Genomic DNA, 20,703 nt, shown 5'->3' with positions numbered 1-20,703 from the left:
ACTTCTAAGATCATATGGCAGAATCGGACCACCACTTTCAGATCCGTTGACAATCACAGTTCAGGAACAGTTGAAGACGTTCTTGTTCATAAAAGCTTGAGCTGCCTTAGCTGACTGACTGCCAATGTGATATAAATTGTTGGTGCCTAATTAGCTTTTGATTTGCGTATTAGGACTGCGCTTTTACAATGTCTATTAATATAATTGCCCGTTAGCTATTCCACTTGCACTTACCTGTATGCATCGTGTATACTGCTGCCCCTACCTATATTGCTTTCACCTACCTACTGGCCCTTCTGCTATCCTTCCCCTCCACACTTACCTGATCTGGAACGTTACAAAGCTTTGAATGACCAGTCCCTTCTCCCCACCACACCAGCCCCTTTCCATTTTCTCCTTTCTCTTGGGGCTCTACCAAGCGACTGTGTTCACAGCTGGAGCCTTATAAAACACCAATACATAATTCAATAAAGTAAATGAATGCCACATTTCTTTAACAAAGGAAAACAATCACAGTTTAATGAAGGCTTTTTGTGTGCCTCCTACCAATAACAAGATGGCCGACAAAGTGAGGTTTGACTTTGCCATTGTAGAGCTTTTGACTTGGTTCTCCCAGAGTGAACTTCCTCCTTCTGCACACCATATATAACATGCAATAATGTCTTAAGCTACTGCCAAAATCTGTTTTTTTTTCGTTAAAAACTATCCCTGGGAAGGAAGGCATTTGCTTTTGGAAATGCAATTGGCTTAAGTGTTTTGTTACTACAGGGAGAACTGACATTTGTTAGCTCTAAACACACTGATCAACATGTTGTGAGGAATGTTTGCGAATAAAGAAAGGTGGTGTTCAGTATAAAGTATAAAAGAATACAAATGTGCTATATTCACCTTTACCACACAACATTACAATTTCATAATCTACCTGTAATTCAGGATGTCATCTATTAAATTATAATAATTCTGAATGTGCCCAGTAATTCCTTATAAAATTGTATTGTTCAAGGGAAACCAAATCTTGGCTCAATTTAGCGATCCTTGATGGATTAAGTGTACAAGCTGAGAAATTCAAGGAAACGGACATCCGGCCATTTGTTTTTTAATACACAATAATCAAACACACAAGTGCAGGCAACAGAAAAAATACACCATGTACACAGTTAACCTATACTGGCAAAATATCAAATTCTTGGCAGTAAAAATTACCGCAATTAACACATTTTTTCTTTTTATTTTATACATATGATTTTTGAGCACCTTTTAGTAACAAGTACTTCCTTGTGCAAAACGATTTATTCATTTGTCATTTAAATAGGATCACAAACAACACATGAAATAGATGTCAAAGGGAGAGGGAGTTGGGGAGCACCAGTATTCTATAACACACCCCCAGTTTTCAGTTGTTGAAGGCTTTCCACCAGTCGACACTTTAGTGTTGGGGCGGGGTATCAGTAAGCTTTTACGATATGCGCCTGTGTGAAACATCTTCTAAGTGGATGCCCTAAGCCACATAATTCTTGCTCATTTGGTAATTAAACCTTTTCAGTCTGTTGGTTGGAGAGCCACCTTTTAAGAGAACTGGTGGGGCTCAATCACTTAGGCACCTATAAAACCACATTCACACCAGAGATCCCCACCAATTCGGATTTCATCTTATGCCAAGATGGGGAAGTACACAGAATAAAATGTGTTTAATTATTTTTGGGGAAACAAGTAAAGCACTCATGCTTTTGGTTAAAGTCAACCTATTATGCAGTGCAACGTTCTTGGTCCTTTATGTAGCATTTTGGTACTAAACTTCAAGGTCCCACTAAGTATTTTTGTTATATCACATGAGATGGTGTGTGTGTTGATTTGATGTTTTCCACTGGTTTCAAAACCAAACATTGATACACACAACGTATTTGTTTTAACACATTGTTTTCAAACCATTGTGAAGTGGAAAACATAACACACTTACATTATGTAGTTGATCTCCACATCGCTGAGTTAACAGTGGTTTCCTGGGCATAGCTACACAGTAAATCTAATCTCTGAGGCCCTTCCTTGTGCATCTTTCATCAATGATCAGGCAGTGTGTGGGTTTGAAGAATTCAGAGCATTACCTACACCTTTATCGTTTTTGGCAAGGATGTTTCATTGGTAAACCTGTTGATATTATTGTAGGTGGCAAAAACATTTTTGTTTGGTGAGGCAAAAATATTCTGCTTTTAACATTTGAGGTTACATGTTTTGTACTGCAAAAATATTTGGAAGTGTTTTCGAAGGAAACCTCAGGGAAAATGCTTAAATATAAATGTGTACATCGATTCCCAATAACGTCATTACATTAACGTGAAGGGAAAAACTCAAGGTTATAAGAGTTGTGAAAAATGCCTTTCAAAATTTCTGAGATGAATTGAAGACCTTTGGGTTACAGTTATGTGAAGATTATCACCCAATCTCACAAAAACTGGGAAGTTTGAACATCAAGGAGCTATACAACCCTTAACTTCATTGTTTTGCTGAGGCCATCGAACAACACACTTCTTGTGGTATGATTGACAAATCACTGTTAACATCACACATAACTTTATCAATTAAATAACTGCTAACATTAAGAATGAATTGACAGCCTTCATTGCCAAGAAGACATCATAATGTTTTGAAACAGAAATATTTGCATAGCACCTAGACAAGAGTAACACAATGCATTTCATGATAGGTGAAAGTAAGTAACCCATATGTTAAAAACTTAGGAAGTGTCAGACTTATTAGGAGGCCATACTTACAAAATGTGATGCAGATTATAAAGGCAGAATTAAAATACAGAAAGCAGAGCAAGAAGCAATGGGAAACACAGAGCAGCATAGAGGTGCAGCCACATAAAAGCATCACTGAAGAGGAAACAAAATGCCAACACATACTACCCTTACCTAAGAACGCGTTACAAACAATGCATACATATGACAAATGAAGATTAAACACCGGACACAAAGAGATAACTTTTTAAATAACATGTCAAAACACAAAGATTGTGGACAAGAAGAATAAAACAGTATAAATGTGTAGATAACAATAAGAAAATTAAAGGCTGAAAAGCATAAACAAACAACTGTGATGTTATCAATAGAACGTGTATTGTATTCCCATCCAGTATAACATGACATGACATAGGTGAGCTGCCTCACTCACATATCTTCACTGTAACAACTGTATAGCAACATTTTGAAGCAGTATTCAGATGATCCAAGTACTATGCAAATATTCTGTAATACAGCAAAATAAAACATTACATGGCATAATATTTGCAGCATCAGGTAAGAGTACTGTGCAATCCAGGGACTTGAAATGCAAAGTGTAGCCTTTTATATATTATTCACACTTCCTAGTGGGTATTGCACAGCTTGGGATCAGTGAGGATGCCCAAATGTCGCAGTTGATATAACTTGTCATGTGAAATGTGATTCTTCAAGGTGTCATCATCAACTGACCCTGGGGAACTGAGGATGTTCTTGCTCCTTGATGAGGCATTTTCCAAATGTTTTAGACATAACCTTAAGGCAAACTCATCTATAGTGTTTCAAATCATGTCGTTTCTTAAACATATTTCGCAGTCGTTAATGCTAAGAACTTTTAGGATAACATTTTTGTGAAATGTTTTGTTTCCTTTTACATATGTCGTAACTTATTGCTTTAATACTATTAACCAGAAGACAATGTATTTGATATATAGGTGTGCATCTACTGATAACAAACAAAGGTTATTTAAAGTGAAGCTCAATTACAGATGTGAAGCAACGGAACACCATTTCTGGTCATCACCTTTGCATAGCATTATAAGCATTTCTATAAAAAAAGACAAGTAAAAGTAGAGCAAAAAGTTCCCAAAATATACCTTTCAAAATGTTGTTCATAAAATGCACAGTGATAGTACAAATACACGGTGAAGTAAATAAAAGTTGGACCTAAACCCATGTCTTCTGGTTGCAAAGGAGCTCCTTGTTAGGCCACTGTATATGGCATAGTTGTGGTCTCAAATTCTAGATAATTTCAAAGCTATCTTCAGTGACTTGCCTCTGCTATGTAATAATCAGCTTATTAAGCTGAAGACAATTGCAACACAATTTTCATAGAGTAGTTAAACACATATGAGAGGACATTTTTAAGTATTTTAAAATGACAATTTAATTTATTTACACAGCTGTTTCGATGGTAGATTGGTTTGAGAGGAGAGGGTATTTGGAAGTCTTTTACCTAGTTTTGGTGCTACATAGCATTGCACAGCTGCAGTGCAGCTCTGAACAAACTATAATTCACTGGTATGACATAATTCTCCTGAGTTATAGTTTTGAAACTATAATGGAAATGTGAAGTCAAATGTTGCACTGCATTGAAAGGTTTAACCGCTTTTCAAATGTCCAGAGGCTTTCTCATGCGTCAATTCTCTTGTTACTTAGCATCACAACTCCTACATACATGGATGTATTGCATGGTATTGTCCTTAAAGTTGGAGCAGAGAACAAATAATTCATAATTGGAATTGGGGTATCTCTGTCATTCTACTTTTGACTTAGAACAATGGATGGAGACTCTAAGGGTGGTGTGCGCTTGTTTCTTTAAAATAACTCTTTTACATAGATCCCTAAGTTGTAGGCTGGTTTGGTGGGGCTTTATCACTCAGGATCATTCTACCATAGTTCTTCATTGGAGAGTGAGAGCCTAAACATGCCCATAGTGGATGTATGTTTTCATGGAACTACTGCACACAAATATTGAGCACCATCTTCCCCCTTTCTTGGAGTGGAAAAGTCCATCATCCCCCTCCCCGCCCCACCATACCAAATATGTTCTGTCAGACTGCCAAACATAGTGGGGCGTCTTCACTTAGTGGTCAAATGACCATTTACCAGAATCCAGACAGTTTAATTGACCAAATGGGCAAGAAGCCAATAGCAACCCTTCCGGAAAGAAAGAAACTGAAGGGTTTGGAAACTGGCACACATGGTAGCGTGTGGCTTATGTCTTCCCTTTGATACTCACCCCACAAAAAGTACAGTTCACGTATTCTCTCATCTTGATGAGCAGATTTGTGTGTACTTGAGAGGACCTACAGACTTCCATTATAAAACTAGCCAATACTGGCAAGTCATACAAGTGCCTTAAAGATGCAGCCCTCTAGCTCCAACCACAGACAGATGAATTTGAATTCTTCATTATTGAAGGAATGACAAAACCTTCTTGAGCGTCTTCAATGGAGGAACCTAGTGCATATATATCCAGTATATATGCACTGTAGGTAAAAAACACTGGCGTCTTGTGTACTAAGGGCTGAACGTCTCCACTTCAACAACATTTGCCTTCCGATATGAAATACAACCGAAGTCCCGACTCCTGGTCCATATGCATGCTAGTTAAACTAGGAAGAGTTTACAAAGGTTAATAAGAAGGAAAGAACATTTTCTTAAAGTGACAAAAGAACAGACAGGATGTCCTGCATCCATTTCTGATTCAGGGAGATGTTTTGAGGAAGAAATGTCTAGCTAAAAAGTTGTCCACACTTACGATTCTCATAGTGACACTTACAGTAGCACCCAGATGAAGTGCCAGTACTGAAAGTAAATTTTCACTTTCACCTTTGTGGTTGACATGATAAATGTAGCCTTTATATACTCGAGCTGTAGCCCAAATGTTTTGCTTCACCTCTTTTGTAAGTCCTGGGAGAAAGAGAATATGCAAGGTAAAAGAAAATGGATTGGACCACCCACCGCACATAATAGAGGTAGGCAGAGATGGATCAACACTCAGCCAGGAATTTGGGATTGTGCATGGTGGCCATAGCATCATCTTTAAGCAAAGGCTACATTTATTTTATCATTGCAAAAGAGTTGAAACAAAAAGAATGGCATGAATTAGCACAGTATGGTAGTGGCGTATGAATCAGGTTGCCTTTTTGCTTTTAACTGTGCAGAATGAATACATCTGGATTTACATATCTCTATGATGGCAAGTAGGCTGCCTGATTCTCTAGACCAGTGGGGCACTACTCCGGCCTGAGGCAGCAAACCTATCTGGTTTAGGGGATAACCAATATATGTAAGAAAATTTGTTTCCATTTCGATCCAGTGAATACTGATTATCTTGTGTATATTTATGGTGGATATTCTGGAAACCTGATGCATAAGGGCAACGGTTGGTGGTACTAGCTGGTTGGTCATGTTTTATTTTGGGCTCCCAAAACACACTCCTTATCTTGTAAAAAATATTGTATGCCCAAGCCATTTACATGGCTGTCAGGTATTGCTGTGAGTGGCCCAGCAAACCAGCAGTGGCAGGGTGGCTAAGCACCGGGATGCGACAACCCATTTATGCTCCAGCGCTGGCACCACAATGCTCAGAGTGTTACCAACTGGCCTTCTTCAGAGAAGGTAACTCAATACCTCTTTAAAGGATTATATCACATGTTTCTAAAGTCTCTTTGAGAGAAACACACACTTGTACCACATTTGACGTTTAGCACTTCCCATAGGATTGCGGATTCCCGATGTCCAAATGGGTGCACATGATCATCACTAACGAGGTATCAGTCCAAAGGAATAAGGGTTGAGTAAGTACATGGTGAGGTTATGGCTAAAACGATGAGCAGCCTTTTAGAACTATTGGATGTGCAAAGTAGCCTGACAGCCGGCACTGTTGGCTGCTTACCAAACAAATAACAGTACTGGTATCAGGATATAAAATGGGGCCCTTCATTTATAACTCGTTCAGCAATGTGGCTGTGGCTCCAAGTCACTTGGAGAATAAATAAAATAAAGGCCCAAACAATAATTTGCCATAAAGAACAACTTTGGTCTCTGTGATTATTTTCATTTGGTTAGTGAGAGGCAGGAACCTTTTTGGTTCAGCCTACCATTATAAACACAGAACATCTTGATCCCGTCACCACCACCCACAGGCCACTCAAGACACTGATTTTGAAGTCCAACCAACTGCAACATGCAACAGGGAAATTGGAATTTGAAGGTCTGATTTTTTTTGTTTTGCTTATGTAAATCTTTACTTAACTTGACTAAAATTGACATTTGCAAAATGTGTGTGATTAGTCCCATATACCTGACAAGTTGCCTTCAGATTTTAGCCTTCAGCATTGGCCAACCTGGAAAAAAGTAGCAAATCAACACAGTCAGCATTCATCGCTCAACCAACTAGATATTTCTTCTTTAGCTTGCTTCTGGATATCATTGAAACTCGTGTTTATGTCAGTGAGGCAAGTTTTTAGATTAGTCTGGGGCTCACAGTCTTTTTCCTGGTGAAACAAGGGTGGCATCCCACAGTGCCTTGCTAGAAGATCAGTTTTCAGTTGCTTAGGTGAAATGAGGCCTGTTTTCTATATTTCTGTCTTGATTGCCAACAAAAAGCAAAAAAATTAAGTTTCTTCTGAACTTTTTTTATTGGCGTTATGGCAACCTTTAAAGTGAATCTCCTAGTTTCAGAGACTTCCCACATCTATCTCAACCCTAAGTCTCAGAGATTTAGGGCAAAGTTAAACAAGAGTTTAGGGTCTTGGACCAACATTCCAAAGACGAAAATCTTTTGGTCTTTAAATGTCCAGCCATGGGCAAAAAGGGCCTGAAGTGAATAGGTAAATATGGAATGGTCAGACCCCAATAGAAACACCACATTTGGGAGATGAGCATCCATCAATCCTAGGAGAATAAGGTGGCGGGAAACACTTACAATGAGTATTTTTTTTACAAATGATTCAAAGACATCAACCAAAAATCAATAACGTGTTACAATCTTTGAGATGAACTATGCATTTGAAGGACAAATACTGGGGGTGAGTTATAAATACATTATTGCGCAATACGTGTGCTTAAATTCTTTTAAATTATTTCCATTGTTTTCCCCAAAGAAAATGAAAACTAAAATGTTTCTTCGAGACATGCAAAGCAAAAGAATTAAGATATAAAAATAAAACTTAAGACTCTAGGGAGCTTATAGACCACATTCACTTTTGGGAATTCAACTCTCAGACAACAGGAAGGAATTTCACAGGTACATTCTTTCACCAATCATTGGTTCTGATCCGGACAGATGGGGCAGTTTGAAAGTGCCACAGTCATTTTGCTACCACCAAGTACGGCAGATATGGGCACAAGACTGAATGAAGCATCTCAGAAATCTATCAAATCCGGTTAAGATACAACTGCTGAGTGAAAAGCCACTGTTTTCTTAAATTCAGTTTTTCTTGTTCCAGACATCAAGAGGTATCAGAATTTATGCATATGGGACAACTGTCAAATTCAGACATTAACATTACTTTGTAATCACTTAGCTGTTACTAAAGAGTGTAAACAAATGGTCCCAATTGGAAAACTAGGGACATGATGACTGACTGAAGACCCCATCAGCCCTGGCAATCCTGAGGCAAACTTGGTTTCAGGTCATGAAAAAGATTTGACCAGATATTTCAGAGTAGATCAAACTGGAAAGTTGGCCATATGACCTGAATCGGGTCCACAATGAAAATGACCTAGAACCGTGAAATAGCTGGAACACATCTCGTTTGAGAGGCAAACCTCAATGTCAGCAAATAAAATAAAAGATGAAGCCATTTTCATCTATGAGTAGGCCCAAGCAGGAGATATAAGAACATTGAGACAAGGACTAGCTGTGTGCACCAAATGTGTACTTCGAATGGATTGTGTCCTCCCACGTATTCCTCATCTTTAGATATCTTCCCTTCCAGCATCAGCTGCTTCAGAATTTATTTTTTTTGACAGAGGTTGCTGTGCATCGATGCGGTTAACTCGATGTCCCTCAGGGGTTTCTGTCTCGGGGTCAACGTAATCATGGGTATATATAACACGCGCAGTCCCCGTTAGCTTCAGTTCAATTTTTCTGCGATAACTTACATTTCGAAGATTACGGTATGCTTTCGGTTTCATCAGAAACTGGGACATTTGAGGAAAATTGCCTCTTCATCGGCTTCATCGACCCCAAGACCGGGTTTAAGAAGTGTCATGACTGCAGCGCCAAGATGTCCATTAAAGATCCCCATAGGGGCTGTCTGTGGTGCCTTGGTGTCGAGCATAGGACGGCAGACTGTGGGTCTTGCCAGTCCATGGCATATAAGGCATTGAAAGAGAGAAAGGGGAATGTTGCAGTGGGTAAGCACCCTACAATATTTGCTTCAACGACACTGTTGAAAAGGCACTCGTCAGACAAGTCAAGAGGTGACTCTCTATGGAGGAAGAGATCTACGAAAAGCACTCGCTCCCGAAACGGTTCACACAACTCCTCATCTGCATTTAGAAAGATGAAAAAGGCACCATAGATCTCCTTCCTCATCCTCTGTTTCCTCGCTGGAAAGGAAAATAGCCTGCCCAAGTAAGTCGGCGACTCCAGACGAACGAGAGGTATTCAGGCAGAAAATGCTTGAGATCCTAGAAAAGGAGGCCCCGTGGAAAGAGAAGACGAAAAGTAATGTCCCTGTCAAAGCCATCAAAAGCCGACAAGGAGAAGTCTAAGGACAAATCCTATGCGCCCTCGAGCCTGGGAGACATGTCAGTGACACCTTGAGAACTGTCAAGGTCTCCACTCAATGACAGGACCAGTCCCCGTCACAAAAAGACTCCATCGATTTGGGGTGGAGTTCTTCAAAGACTACATCGACGCTAATTGCGTCAAAGCCTGTGACACCAGAAGCGTCAAAGTCATCAGCGCCGTTAGCATTGAAACCTTCGATTCCATCTAAAGAAATAGAGAAAACCTTTAAACCACTCCCAAGAAAGGATTTCTTTAAGACTTTGTCCTCTATATTTGAGGAACATGAGCCATCCGACCAGGATACATCACCCTTCGGTCTAGAGTTTGGAACACCTTATGTTCCAGAGGCCCTCAATTCAGAGGAATCCAGAATGAAGGACATCTATTAGAATTTACAATCAGCAAGTGGCATATATACATCGCCAGGGATGGAATTTGGCAAGCCAGACCCAGCCGAGCATGCAAATGCTTCCTATAGACAGTTAATGTTTAGGGTAATTGATTTCTTGGGATGGGCCAGACCAGCTCCTCCATTTGAACATGACGATCTTACAGATATTTTAGATAAGGGACCACAAAAGCACCCTTTATTGCACTTTTACATTGTCCTGTAAAAGAGGGTTAAAGCAAATTTACAAGAACCTCACTAAAAAATACAGACCATCAAGTAGTGATCCGGAGTACTTATGCAGACATCCGACATCGGTAAGCTTGGTGGTTCAAGCAGAAACTTCCATGTCCAAGCAAGCGGCATACCCCAACCTTCCTGGTTGCTGCTTTTTCCCCCTACTTAAGGAGCCCCCCAGCCTCTTTTCCTTTGCAGAGCGGGAGCAGGTGCAAGTGGATTTAGGTCACCTGGCCCACCTCACCCACCTGGCGCCTTACAGGTTGCCGCTCTTTTTCCCCACTTAGCAAGGACCGCCCACCTGGTGCCTTCCTGGTTGCCACTCTTTTTCCCTACTTAAGGAGCCCTCCAGCCTCTTTTCCTTTGCACATGGGGAGCAGGTGCAAGTGGATCTAGGTCACCTGGCCTAAGCCCCGCCCACCTGCCACCTGCCAGATGCTGCTCTTTTTCCTCACTCAGCAAGGCCCACCCATCTGGTGCCTTCCTGGTTTGTGCTCTTTTTCCCTACTTAAGGAGCCCTCCAGCCTCTTTTCTTTTGCTGTTGGGGAGCAGGTGCAAGTGGATCTGGGTCACCTGGCCTAAGCCCTGCCAACCTGGCACCTTCCAGGTTGCCGCTCCTTTTCCCATTTAGCAAGCTCCGCCCACCTGTTGCCTTCCTAGTTCCTGCTCTTTTTCCCTACTTAAGGAGCCCTCAAGCCGCTTTTCCTTTGCAGATAGGGAGCAGGTGCAAGTGGATCTAGGTCACCTGGCCTAAGCACCACCTACCGTCTTAGCCGTTCCACCTCCTTACTGCTTTTAACTCTTAGATCAAGGAGGTCTCTCCCTCTGTCACCACAGGCCATCCCCACCCTCTCTGGTTCCCCGTGATGTTCCCTTGTGTCCCCCTTCCTACTCGCACACATGTGTTGACTGTTTTCCTTGATTCCTCTACCCTGCTCCCCCCTACACCCCTCCAGCCTACTTCTGCAGGAGTCTGTCCTGATACATTCCGGTGGCCCTGAATCATGCTGCTCCCATCTTCATCTTGTATCCTGGCTTGCAACATTATGTGTTACTATTGACTTCTGCAATTGTATTCGCTCTCCCCTCTTGCTTCTCCACTCTTTTTGACTGCTTACTCCCTGTTCTTTCCTCCTCTCCCTTTTCCTATCTCCTCCCCTTCTGCCCTTCCTTTCGTCTATGCACTTACTCTATCAGAATTGTCCCTGGACCTAGTATGATAGCAACCTTGTCTATCTCCTCCCCTTACTTGTTTTTTTCCCACCCTCGTCCCCTCCAGCACTATCTGAAATGCTGCACCCCTCTCCCTCACCTTTTGTTTTTCTCCAGTTCTACCAGAAATGGCAGGCCTAGTACAGTAGTCGCCTATCTGTTTCCATTTCCTTCCCACTCTCCCCCTCCCTTCCTTATCTATGTCTTAGCTCTTGCACTATCTGAAATGTCGTTAGGCTGAGTACGATAGTTAATTTCCCATCCTTACTGTTCATGGCCTGTAAGAATGTCATTGTATTTTCCCTTGTTCCCTCCCTTTCCTTGAAGCACTTTGAAACACATTGTGTATAGGCGCTATATAAATAAACTATCATATCAAATGATACTGCCAGATAGAGACGATAAGCGTTTCGATGCAATGATGAAAAAGGTGTTTGTCTCAGTCGGGAGTATGGCCCGAAATCACCCAGTGCCACTTGCGCACTTGCAAATTTCTCGTTCATCTTGTGGGACTGTATCTTCATGGCGGCGGAACACATCCCAGAGGAGATGGGGAAGAGAGATACGGCTTCCCGAACATTTTAGGAGATGGAAAGGAAGCCATGTGTTAGTCTCTCCAGTCAGATTTGTACTCCGCAGACAGCATCAGCAGAGCCATGGCGGTGAGCACAGTGAAACGAATATTTGTGTGGTTGAGGAAGTCGGATTTGCACCAGAACTGCAGCCAAGGATACTCAACATTCCCTTTGACGGAATTCAGCTGTTTGGCAGCAAGAGAAGCTCCAGACCTCAAACATGGCAGCCAAATTGCTGAACACCGTCATCAGACAGCCACAACCGTCACACCCCAGTGGACCAGCTTGGAGGGGTAGGTTCCGTTCGTTACTACTCCTCATTTGATAGAGCGAGAGGACTGGCCGGTCAAAGGGGCCAAAGAAAGTTTCCTTGTGGTGGACGGGGAGAGGTGCCAAGCCTGCCCAAGCAACGGCTACTTTACCATCAGCTGCTGCTGCAGCCACATCAAATAACTCTCTGAGGCCCTTAGTCACAAAACCCTGGTTGGAGGCAGACTCACGCAACATCTGCAAGAATGGCGAGGCATTACTTCAGATGCATGGCCTATGGAAACAGTAGCCCGGGGTTACTGCCTCTCCTTTTTAAGAAGGCATTAGGATCATCCTCTGGGGAGCCACTCGTTCAAAGTTCTGGACACATTCCTTTTGCAGGAGACTTTGAACCTGCTAGAGAAAGGTGCTGTAGAACCAGTACCTGTGACGAAGAGGAACAAAGGGTGGTATTCTCCTTATTTCCTAATTCCCAAGATGGACGGAGGATTGAGACCCATCTTGGACTTGAGATGCTTGAACAAGTTCCTCAGGAAGAACAAGTTCAAGATGGACACCCTTTCTCAGATCCTTCAGGCCCCCCAGCTTCAGGATCGGATGGTATCATTGAACCTTCAGGATGCTTTCTTTCATGTGCCTATGCATCAGAAGCACAAAAAGTACCTGAGGTTTGCCGTTGGCAGTTTTCATTATCATTTTCGAGTTCTGCCATTCGGGCTGACCTCTGCCCAAGGGTTTTCACCAAGTTGATGGTGGTGATGGCAGCGAGTCTCAGTAGAAGTGGGATTCATGTCTACCCCTACCTGGACGATTGGCTGATCAGAGCCCATTCTCTTGAACAGGTGCTGGAGCATCTCAGCATCACCTGCCACTCTCTCCGCAGACTGGGCTTCTCCCTCAATTTCAGGAAGTCCCACATGATACCATCTCAAAGACTCCAGTTGATGGGAGCAGTCCTGGATGCGTCCTCGGGAAAAGCCTCACCACCTGAGGTGAGGGCTCAACACATTCTGCAGATGGTCACCAAAATCCTTAGTGCCTAGGATCTTCCTGCCTTTGATTTTTTGAGGTTGCTCGGCCTGATGGCATCCTGCATTTTCCTGGTGCCAGAGGCTTGCCTGAGGATGAGCTCCCTCCAATGGGCCCTCAGAACCCAGTGCTCTCAGTTCTCAGGCAAGAGGCCAGATCTGCTTCAGGTTCCGAGCAGGGTCGCACAGGATCTAATATGGTGAGCCTGCGACAAAAACATTGTGAAGGGAGAACCTTTTGGGAGCCATGGTCGGAGATAGTAGTTACGGGAGCCTCACTTATGGGGAGGCGGGCACACGCCAATGATCTGACAGTCAGCGGTCGTTGGTCTCCAATGGAGTCCAAACTACACATCAACCTTTTGGAGCCGAGGGTAATCAGACTAGCGCTGAAGGCCTTTCTGCCCTCTGTATGGGGGAAGAATGTCCTGATAATGACAGACAACACTGTGATCATGTACTACCTCAACAAAAGAGGAGGTGCAGGGTCACTACCACTGTGCAAAGAGGCAATGCAGCTTTGGATCTGGGCAATTCAAGAAGGAATCTCCGTAGGGGCAGTTCACCTATCCGGAGAGGAGAACATGGCAGCAGACGCTCTGAGCAGGCATTCTGAGCAGGCATAGCAGCTTCAAGAGATCTTCATCCTTTGGGGAGCCCCTCAAGTAGATCTGTTCGCGACCAGTGTCTACCGGAAGTGTGAGCTGTTCTGTAGTGGACTGGGATTTTCTACTCCTGTACGCGTTTTCTTCAGTCCCTGCCATTCTTCAATTAATCAGGAGGTTGAGAAAATTCAGGAAATCCATGATCCTAATTGCTCCGGATTGGGCCAGGAGGAGGTGGTACCTGGACCCTCTAGACATGTCCATCTGCCCTCCAATGCATCTTCCACAAAGAGAGGACATTCTCTCACGAGAGGAGGGTCAGGTTCTCTATGCAGAGATCAAGACACTCAACCTTCACGCTTGGTTTCTGAGAGGTTGAGATATAAGGATTGAGACCACCTGGAAGATGTAATGGAGATTTTGCTTTCGGCCAGAAGGCCAGCAAAAGTCCTTGTACCACTGCCGTTGGAACAAATTCTGCAGCTGGTGCAGGAAAAAGAATGTGGACCCTTTTCAGTGCAATACACCTATGATGTTGTGTTTCTTACTACATCTGGCAAATCTGGGGCTCCAGATTGGAACCATCAAAGGATACTTGGCAGCGCTTTCGATCTTTAAGCGCACGTCAGATGTTTCATATTTCAAAATGCCACAAATTATTCATTTTCTAAAAGGGCTCACGAATTCTGGTCCCAGTTTGGGACTTAAAACTAGTGCTACCATTTCTTATGTGCGCTCCATTGGAGCCGCTTCACTCATGTCCACTGAGATTGCTGACTTTTAAGACCATTTTATTAGTCGCTTTAACATCAGCCCACAGGATGAGCGAGTTACAGGCCTTATCCGGTAAACCACTGTGTACAACCTTTTATACAAAGTGTTCTAAGGGTTACGCCTACATTTCTTCCGAAGAATATATCAGACTTTCCTATCGCTCAGAACATTGCTCTGACAACATTTTATCCACCTCCATATCCTAGCAAGGAGGAGGAAAGTATACACAGGTTAGATCCAAAAAGGGCACTTATTTTTACATATCGTGTGGCAAAAATAAGACAAGATGAAACAAATTGGGTTGGGCAGTCACAAAGCAAACTTTATCCGGATGGATAATTCTATGCATCACAGAATGCTACAGGCTTGCAGTAAAGGATCCCCCAGAAAGCCGAGAGCTCACTCCACAAGGGGCATGGCTACGTCTTCTGCCTTGCAAAGAGGGGTGCCGATAAATGACATTTGTGCGGTGTTCACCTGGTCTATCATTAATACCTTCACAAAACACTACTGCCTAAACTTGTCTTCAGGCTAGGAAGGAGGATTTGGAAAGACAGTTTTGCATTCTGTCGATGAAAAAATATGAGAATGAAATTCATGATTCGAAAATTCTCACTCCCTCCTCCAAAGCTTACACTGCTTTGGGAGTCTATCTAAAGATGAGGAAAACGTGGGAGGACACAATCCATTCAAAGAACAAGTTACTTACCCCAGGTAATGTTATTTCGACTAGATGTTCTTCCAACACCCAGAAATTGAGGCACAGGGAGATATATTTGTCCAAACTATCACAATTTCACACAAACGGGGTAAATCAGTATTAAAATCTGAGTTTTCTGGGTCCAAGTTCAAAAGCATAGACACTAGACCACAATGCCAAGTGATGCACATGGACGAGTCAATGAGTGCTACGATAAAGTTTATATAAAGTTGCCAAAAATATTTTGGGTATTTCCAAATCAGTTCATTTAATTTAATTCTACACATGCTATCAGCCCATTGATGGGAAAGTTGAAGGGGAGACAGACATTCAAGGGTGTTGTAAATCAAGGTGTAGCTAGCTACTGGTATAGGCCATCACTTAAGCTGCTCTGCTCTATCCCAAAAACAATTGATAGGGTGGAGGGGTACAAGAGTGGAGGAGGTGTGGCAGTGCAGGCACAGTCCTGTGCTGAACGCATTGGGCCTGCTTTACAAATTACAAAAGCATTTTTCAAGGGGAAAATCACTTTGAGATACACTTTGTAAATCAAGCCTATTATTGACCTTGGAACCTGTCTTGAATATTGGTTATTTCCCCTTGGCCTTTCATGCAGCCCAGGATCAGAAGTCAGGTAAAGGTCAATGGCTAGCTTCATTTACAGGTTAGGTGGTCAATATTGCATCCACATTAGTAACAATTGCCTTTTCCTAATATTTCAAAAGAGGGGAAATGGTGGAAGATTGTTTTGTCTCTGAGTGTTTAATCCTTGTGTCACTACCCACATTACACAGAATAGAGCAATTGCAAAGAAAGGCTTTTCCAGCCTTTGTAACTTCGGTGGAGTACGATTGGGGTGAAGGAAACCAGCAGGAACTAGACTTAGAGCTCTACATAAGCCTAACTAGGTAACATACAAGATAGCTGAAGTAATGTCTTTCAATCATTCCGGATCTAAAAACATACAACACACTTGATTTAATTATTCAAATTTTTAGAGAATAAATATTGTTTCTTTCTCTTTGGTTCCTGCAGCTGATAGCTGCTTCTTTTGTTTGGGTGTGCATTTTTATGAGTGGTCATACATTTCTCACAGTCCTGCTCCAGTAACTTACTGAAGCACCAGGTCCTAGGCCACAATGTGCATCTTTATTAGCTCCTTTGTCCAAAAGACAATAATTGGAGCGTCTGTCTACAGAGGTGAAATGAATATTGGTGCAATTCTCCCTGGGCGTCCATGTCCTATCTCATGTCAAGACCCTGTACACAAATTGGCTCTGGGACATACATTTGGGGATAATGATGATAGAGCTGACTGACACAGTTCCCAGAGCTGCCTGGCTCCCTCTGACATGTGAAGAGTATGTCTAAGGCTGACTCTGTTCTCATTGTGTGGAGGCAAGATAGACTACGGTGCCCTGACACCTCACTCAATGTGTTTAGATACTTTTGGAGTCCCAGGTTAGACCTAGTCTGTTGGGTTCACCCCAACATCCACCGATTAATGATATGAAAGCCCTCCGTATAGTTCAAGTATAAACAGCTTCTTACTGGGATTTCGCCATAGCTAACAGCTTCTTACTGGGATTTCGCCATAGCTGGGTAACAAGGTAAAGATTTAATATATTTTTCCATTAGAACCTTTGGCAACAACAGTGCTGGAAAAAGTCTGTAAGAGGTTAACGACATGCCTCATTCTGAGAGCCATATTAGTAAGAGGCCCAAGTCTCAGCCATTTTTATCTTCTTGTGGTGCACCGCAGCCCAGAAAGTCATGCTTGGTTATATTCTGGCCACAGCGAGTCACCCTCAAGAAGATCTTTCACTGGAAAAGGTAGTGTCAACGGTCCTCAGGATTGTGGCTGCCAGTGCTTGACTCAGGGTAGTCTGAAATGTTAGGTACATACTGAAGAGCATTCAGTGCATATAAGGTGATTGCATTCTAGGCAGAAACAATGGAAAGAAAAATGTGCTTGCCTCTAGTTGGGTACATTTCCTAAAGTTGATCTGGCATGTTCAACATGCGCCCGCACAGAGAGAGACACACACACACTCTCACACACACACACACACACACACACACAGCTCTCATGGACATATTTCGGAACCCATTGCAAAACACTCAGAGCTGGCAGACAAAGCATTGTGCCAAGCATTCTCAGAGGCGAGTTGAAGTGCATTTTCCTCTCCTTCCGCCCCACCGTCTTCCTTCTAGTTACTACAGGCGTGCTACTATGGCTTTACCCAGGTTTCGCTGTGGTAGCTGAATGTTGGTGTGGGCAGCAAGAGCTCAGTGCGATTTGAAATGTGGAAGAATTTGTTTCTGCGAAAGTGAAGGTTTCGCTCACTTTCCTGGTACCATTTTGAGAATGGAATAGCCAATGACAAAAGGTTTTGAAAGAGTTACATTTATGTCCGTTTTAAATAATGCAATGTAAATATAATTAATGACGTGATTCGTGCAAGTGCTCTGGGGAGCATGGGTACTTGTGATCAACTTAATTGATAAACATGATACTCCCAAAAAGTCACTTTTTAGGCTACACTACTAGAAATAAGCTCTTTACTGCTAACACTGATTGTCTCCATGGATAATTCACTTCTTAGATATCCACCGTTGTGAGGAGATTTTGGATGGCTGGAATCTCGGATGTGGATTTCCCATGGACAAGAACGGCTGTAAACCATAGTGCTGTTTCATGCCTCTGTACGGAGGGTTTGTCGAAACAGTTTTAAAAACAGTTCCCTTACCAAGCTTGGGCTCAAACGGACATCAAGTCAGCTATATTCCAGTGGGAAGTTCCCTTATGGTCCCAGATATTGCCAATGAGTTACACATAATTCTAAACAGCAGAATGATCATAAACAGCATAGCTTCCCATTAAAGTGTGGCAGTGCATGTGTTACTGGCAGCCCTGTCACTTTGTAACAAGGATTTACCAAAAGCAATGAAGTTATGGTTTCCCAAGCTTTAGATGAATTTTCGGCTTTGGTGGATAGGCCAAGCTTGTTCTCAAAATCGGTGGAGCAACCCACCCAAAAAACTAAATATGGCCACCCTTACTCTGATCTCGCGTCCCCTCAGAATAGGCTTGCCCAACACCATCAAAGCAAGGCTGTTTGTGTCAGCAAACCTATCCTTGCCAGTCAGGACCTACACTCTTCTAATAAAGTTGTACTAGAATGAAAACCTTTTTGGGTCATGTGTCTTGTCATTGGCAGAACATTTTCTAGAGAGGCATGCTTTTGGAGTTCACACTTTAGGGTTTTCTGAGCCCCTGTTATAATGGCACTGCACTATCTGCACCAGAGACATCTAGCAAATGGTAAATTAAACCTGCCAATTATCTGCAGATGGAAATCAAACTCTATCTGGCCATTTATATGCAACCTTACTCTGGCAAATAATGGAAGTGGATGGCCAAACAAAGTACTCTTGCTAACTACCCCATTGGCCAATAACTAAATCCTAACAAAAGGACCAGAGGTAAAAAGTGAAATCCCAAAAACATACCCACTAGGCTAAGTCGGGCCAAATAGACTATGCTAGGCCACCATATTCTGACCAGCTGGCCATGGGTATGACGATATACCCACTAGGCTAAGGAGATCAAATAGACTATACTGGGACTCCATATTGTGACAAGCGGCCACGTACAGGAAACGTCAATGTCAAGCCAGAGAACAAAGCTAAAGCGTGAGGCTTCACTGACCTCAACCAAGGAAACGTTCTTTTCATATGTACATGAATCCCCAATCTTAGCCACTGTGCCACGAAGCCTGGAATTTCACCATGGATGCAGATGCATCCGGTACAATGATTAGACCCTGTGCAGGTATGGTTCTAGTAACGGAAAGTAAAATCAACCAATTAGTGCTTCACTGGTATGGCCATTCCTCGACATGTCTCTGAGTATACTCTGTACAAAACAGGCACACAGACCAAAGACGGAGAGGAAGGAACATCTGCGCATTTCAATCATTCAAAGCACAAAATGTTTTTAAAAAAAGAATGACATCTACGTCCTTAACTGCTACTCAAAATAAAAAGAAGAGTTGATGAGCCCAGATTACAATGCCAGGGTCTTGCGCTTGGAATGTTTGGGCTCCTGGTGGTAATGGGATGGGTGGAACACTTTCTTTGTCAGTAGCTTCTAATTCCCAGCCCAGGTCCTTCTAGGTAAGGGTGATGTAGGCGGAAGCCTTTTCCTTCAGTTGTCTCAGGCACAAATGACAGCTCCAGCTCCCTGTGGGGAAGAAAAGGATAGAAAATGATAACGACTGTAACACTTTCAATGGCCATCACTGAAACCTAGTTTCTTCATGCACATTTTATGGTTGTATGACAAACTTTAACTGTTAACATTGGAGGGGGCACATGGTATACAAGGTCCATAGACCCATTGCCTCTTACAATCCTGGGTTCATATGCAAGAGCAATCTATATCCAGTGTCCATCATGGTTCCTCAAGCTGTGATGGCAGACACTGGATAAAGAGCGCTATTGCAAATGAATGCAAGACTGTAAAATGCATTGGGTCTTAGATGCAAGACTCTAAGAGGCAATGGATCTGTGTATCTGGTCTACCTTGTGCCTCCTCCTCCAATGCTAATAGAAAAAGGTCTGTTATGCAACCTTAACATTTGTATGAGGAAACTAGGTCTGGGTTTGTAAAGGTATGTGCTAATGGGCCTTAGTGCTCAAACTAAATTATATTTGGTTGCAAGTGTGCTCTCTGAGCACCGCCCAATAGCACCCTGTCAGGGTATATGGATGGGGAAGGCTCCCCTTAAGTGCATAGATTACTATGCATGTTTTAGAGGCAGACTTGGTTTTCTCTTGCATACCTTGTATTTTGCTCCAAGATGCAAGCACCTAAATTCATCCATTCTAACCAAAGGAAGAAAGCAGTTTATAACAGCACATACATTTCAAAGAAAGAAAACTGAACCTGGGCTTATTTATTTTAACAAAATACCACGTTTTCTTATACACAGCTTCATGCAAGAGGCCAGAAATCAGAACTCACTGCAAAATCCTTCCAGAAAATATATACAGGGCCCTTTGTGTACGTTCATTCGTTCTTGGAACACATGTTGCCAGTGGCTTTGAATTCTAACGCAGAAGTTCAGTTACTGTCGTTAAGAACTCTACCAATACCTCCTCCACTTCATAATATATATGTATGTCCTCTTGATCTGTATATGTAGATGTGTCAATAAATGATGGAGCTTGGCACAAGCGTGCATACATTCAAACACAAACCCACAGGCCCACATACCCCATCCTCACCCAGTTAAAAAGGGATACCGGTCAATCCTCTCCCAGTAACTTTAATCTACTTCAATAAACGAATAAAAAGGTACAGAAAGAAGCTGATCCCTAG

The 20,703-nt window shown here is 42.6% G+C and overlaps 1 protein-coding gene across 4 annotated transcripts in view; it reads right to left on the bottom strand.

The window, feature by feature from the left end:
* Nucleotides 1–1,080: 1,080 nt before the first annotated feature.
* DPF1 (double PHD fingers 1) overlaps nt 1,081–20,703 on the bottom strand; it is a 989,286-nt gene continuing 969,663 nt past the window's right edge. For all 4 annotated transcript variants that reach the window (XM_069644470.1, XM_069644468.1, XM_069644467.1 and 1 more), the window contains one exon: nt 1,081–19,563. In XM_069644470.1, coding sequence (XP_069500571.1) covers nt 19,493–19,563 — 71 coding nt within the window. In that variant the 3' untranslated portion in view covers nt 1,081–19,492. The remainder of the gene's footprint in view (nt 19,564–20,703) is intronic.

This window comes from Ambystoma mexicanum, chromosome 2p, assembly GCF_040938575.1.
Source record: "Ambystoma mexicanum isolate Mex_15411 chromosome 2p, UKY_AmexF1_1, whole genome shotgun sequence".
NCBI lineage: Eukaryota > Metazoa > Chordata > Amphibia > Caudata > Ambystomatidae > Ambystoma > Ambystoma mexicanum.
Note: the sequence above shows the minus strand (reverse complement) of the source record. Positions and strands in the feature narration are given on the sequence as shown.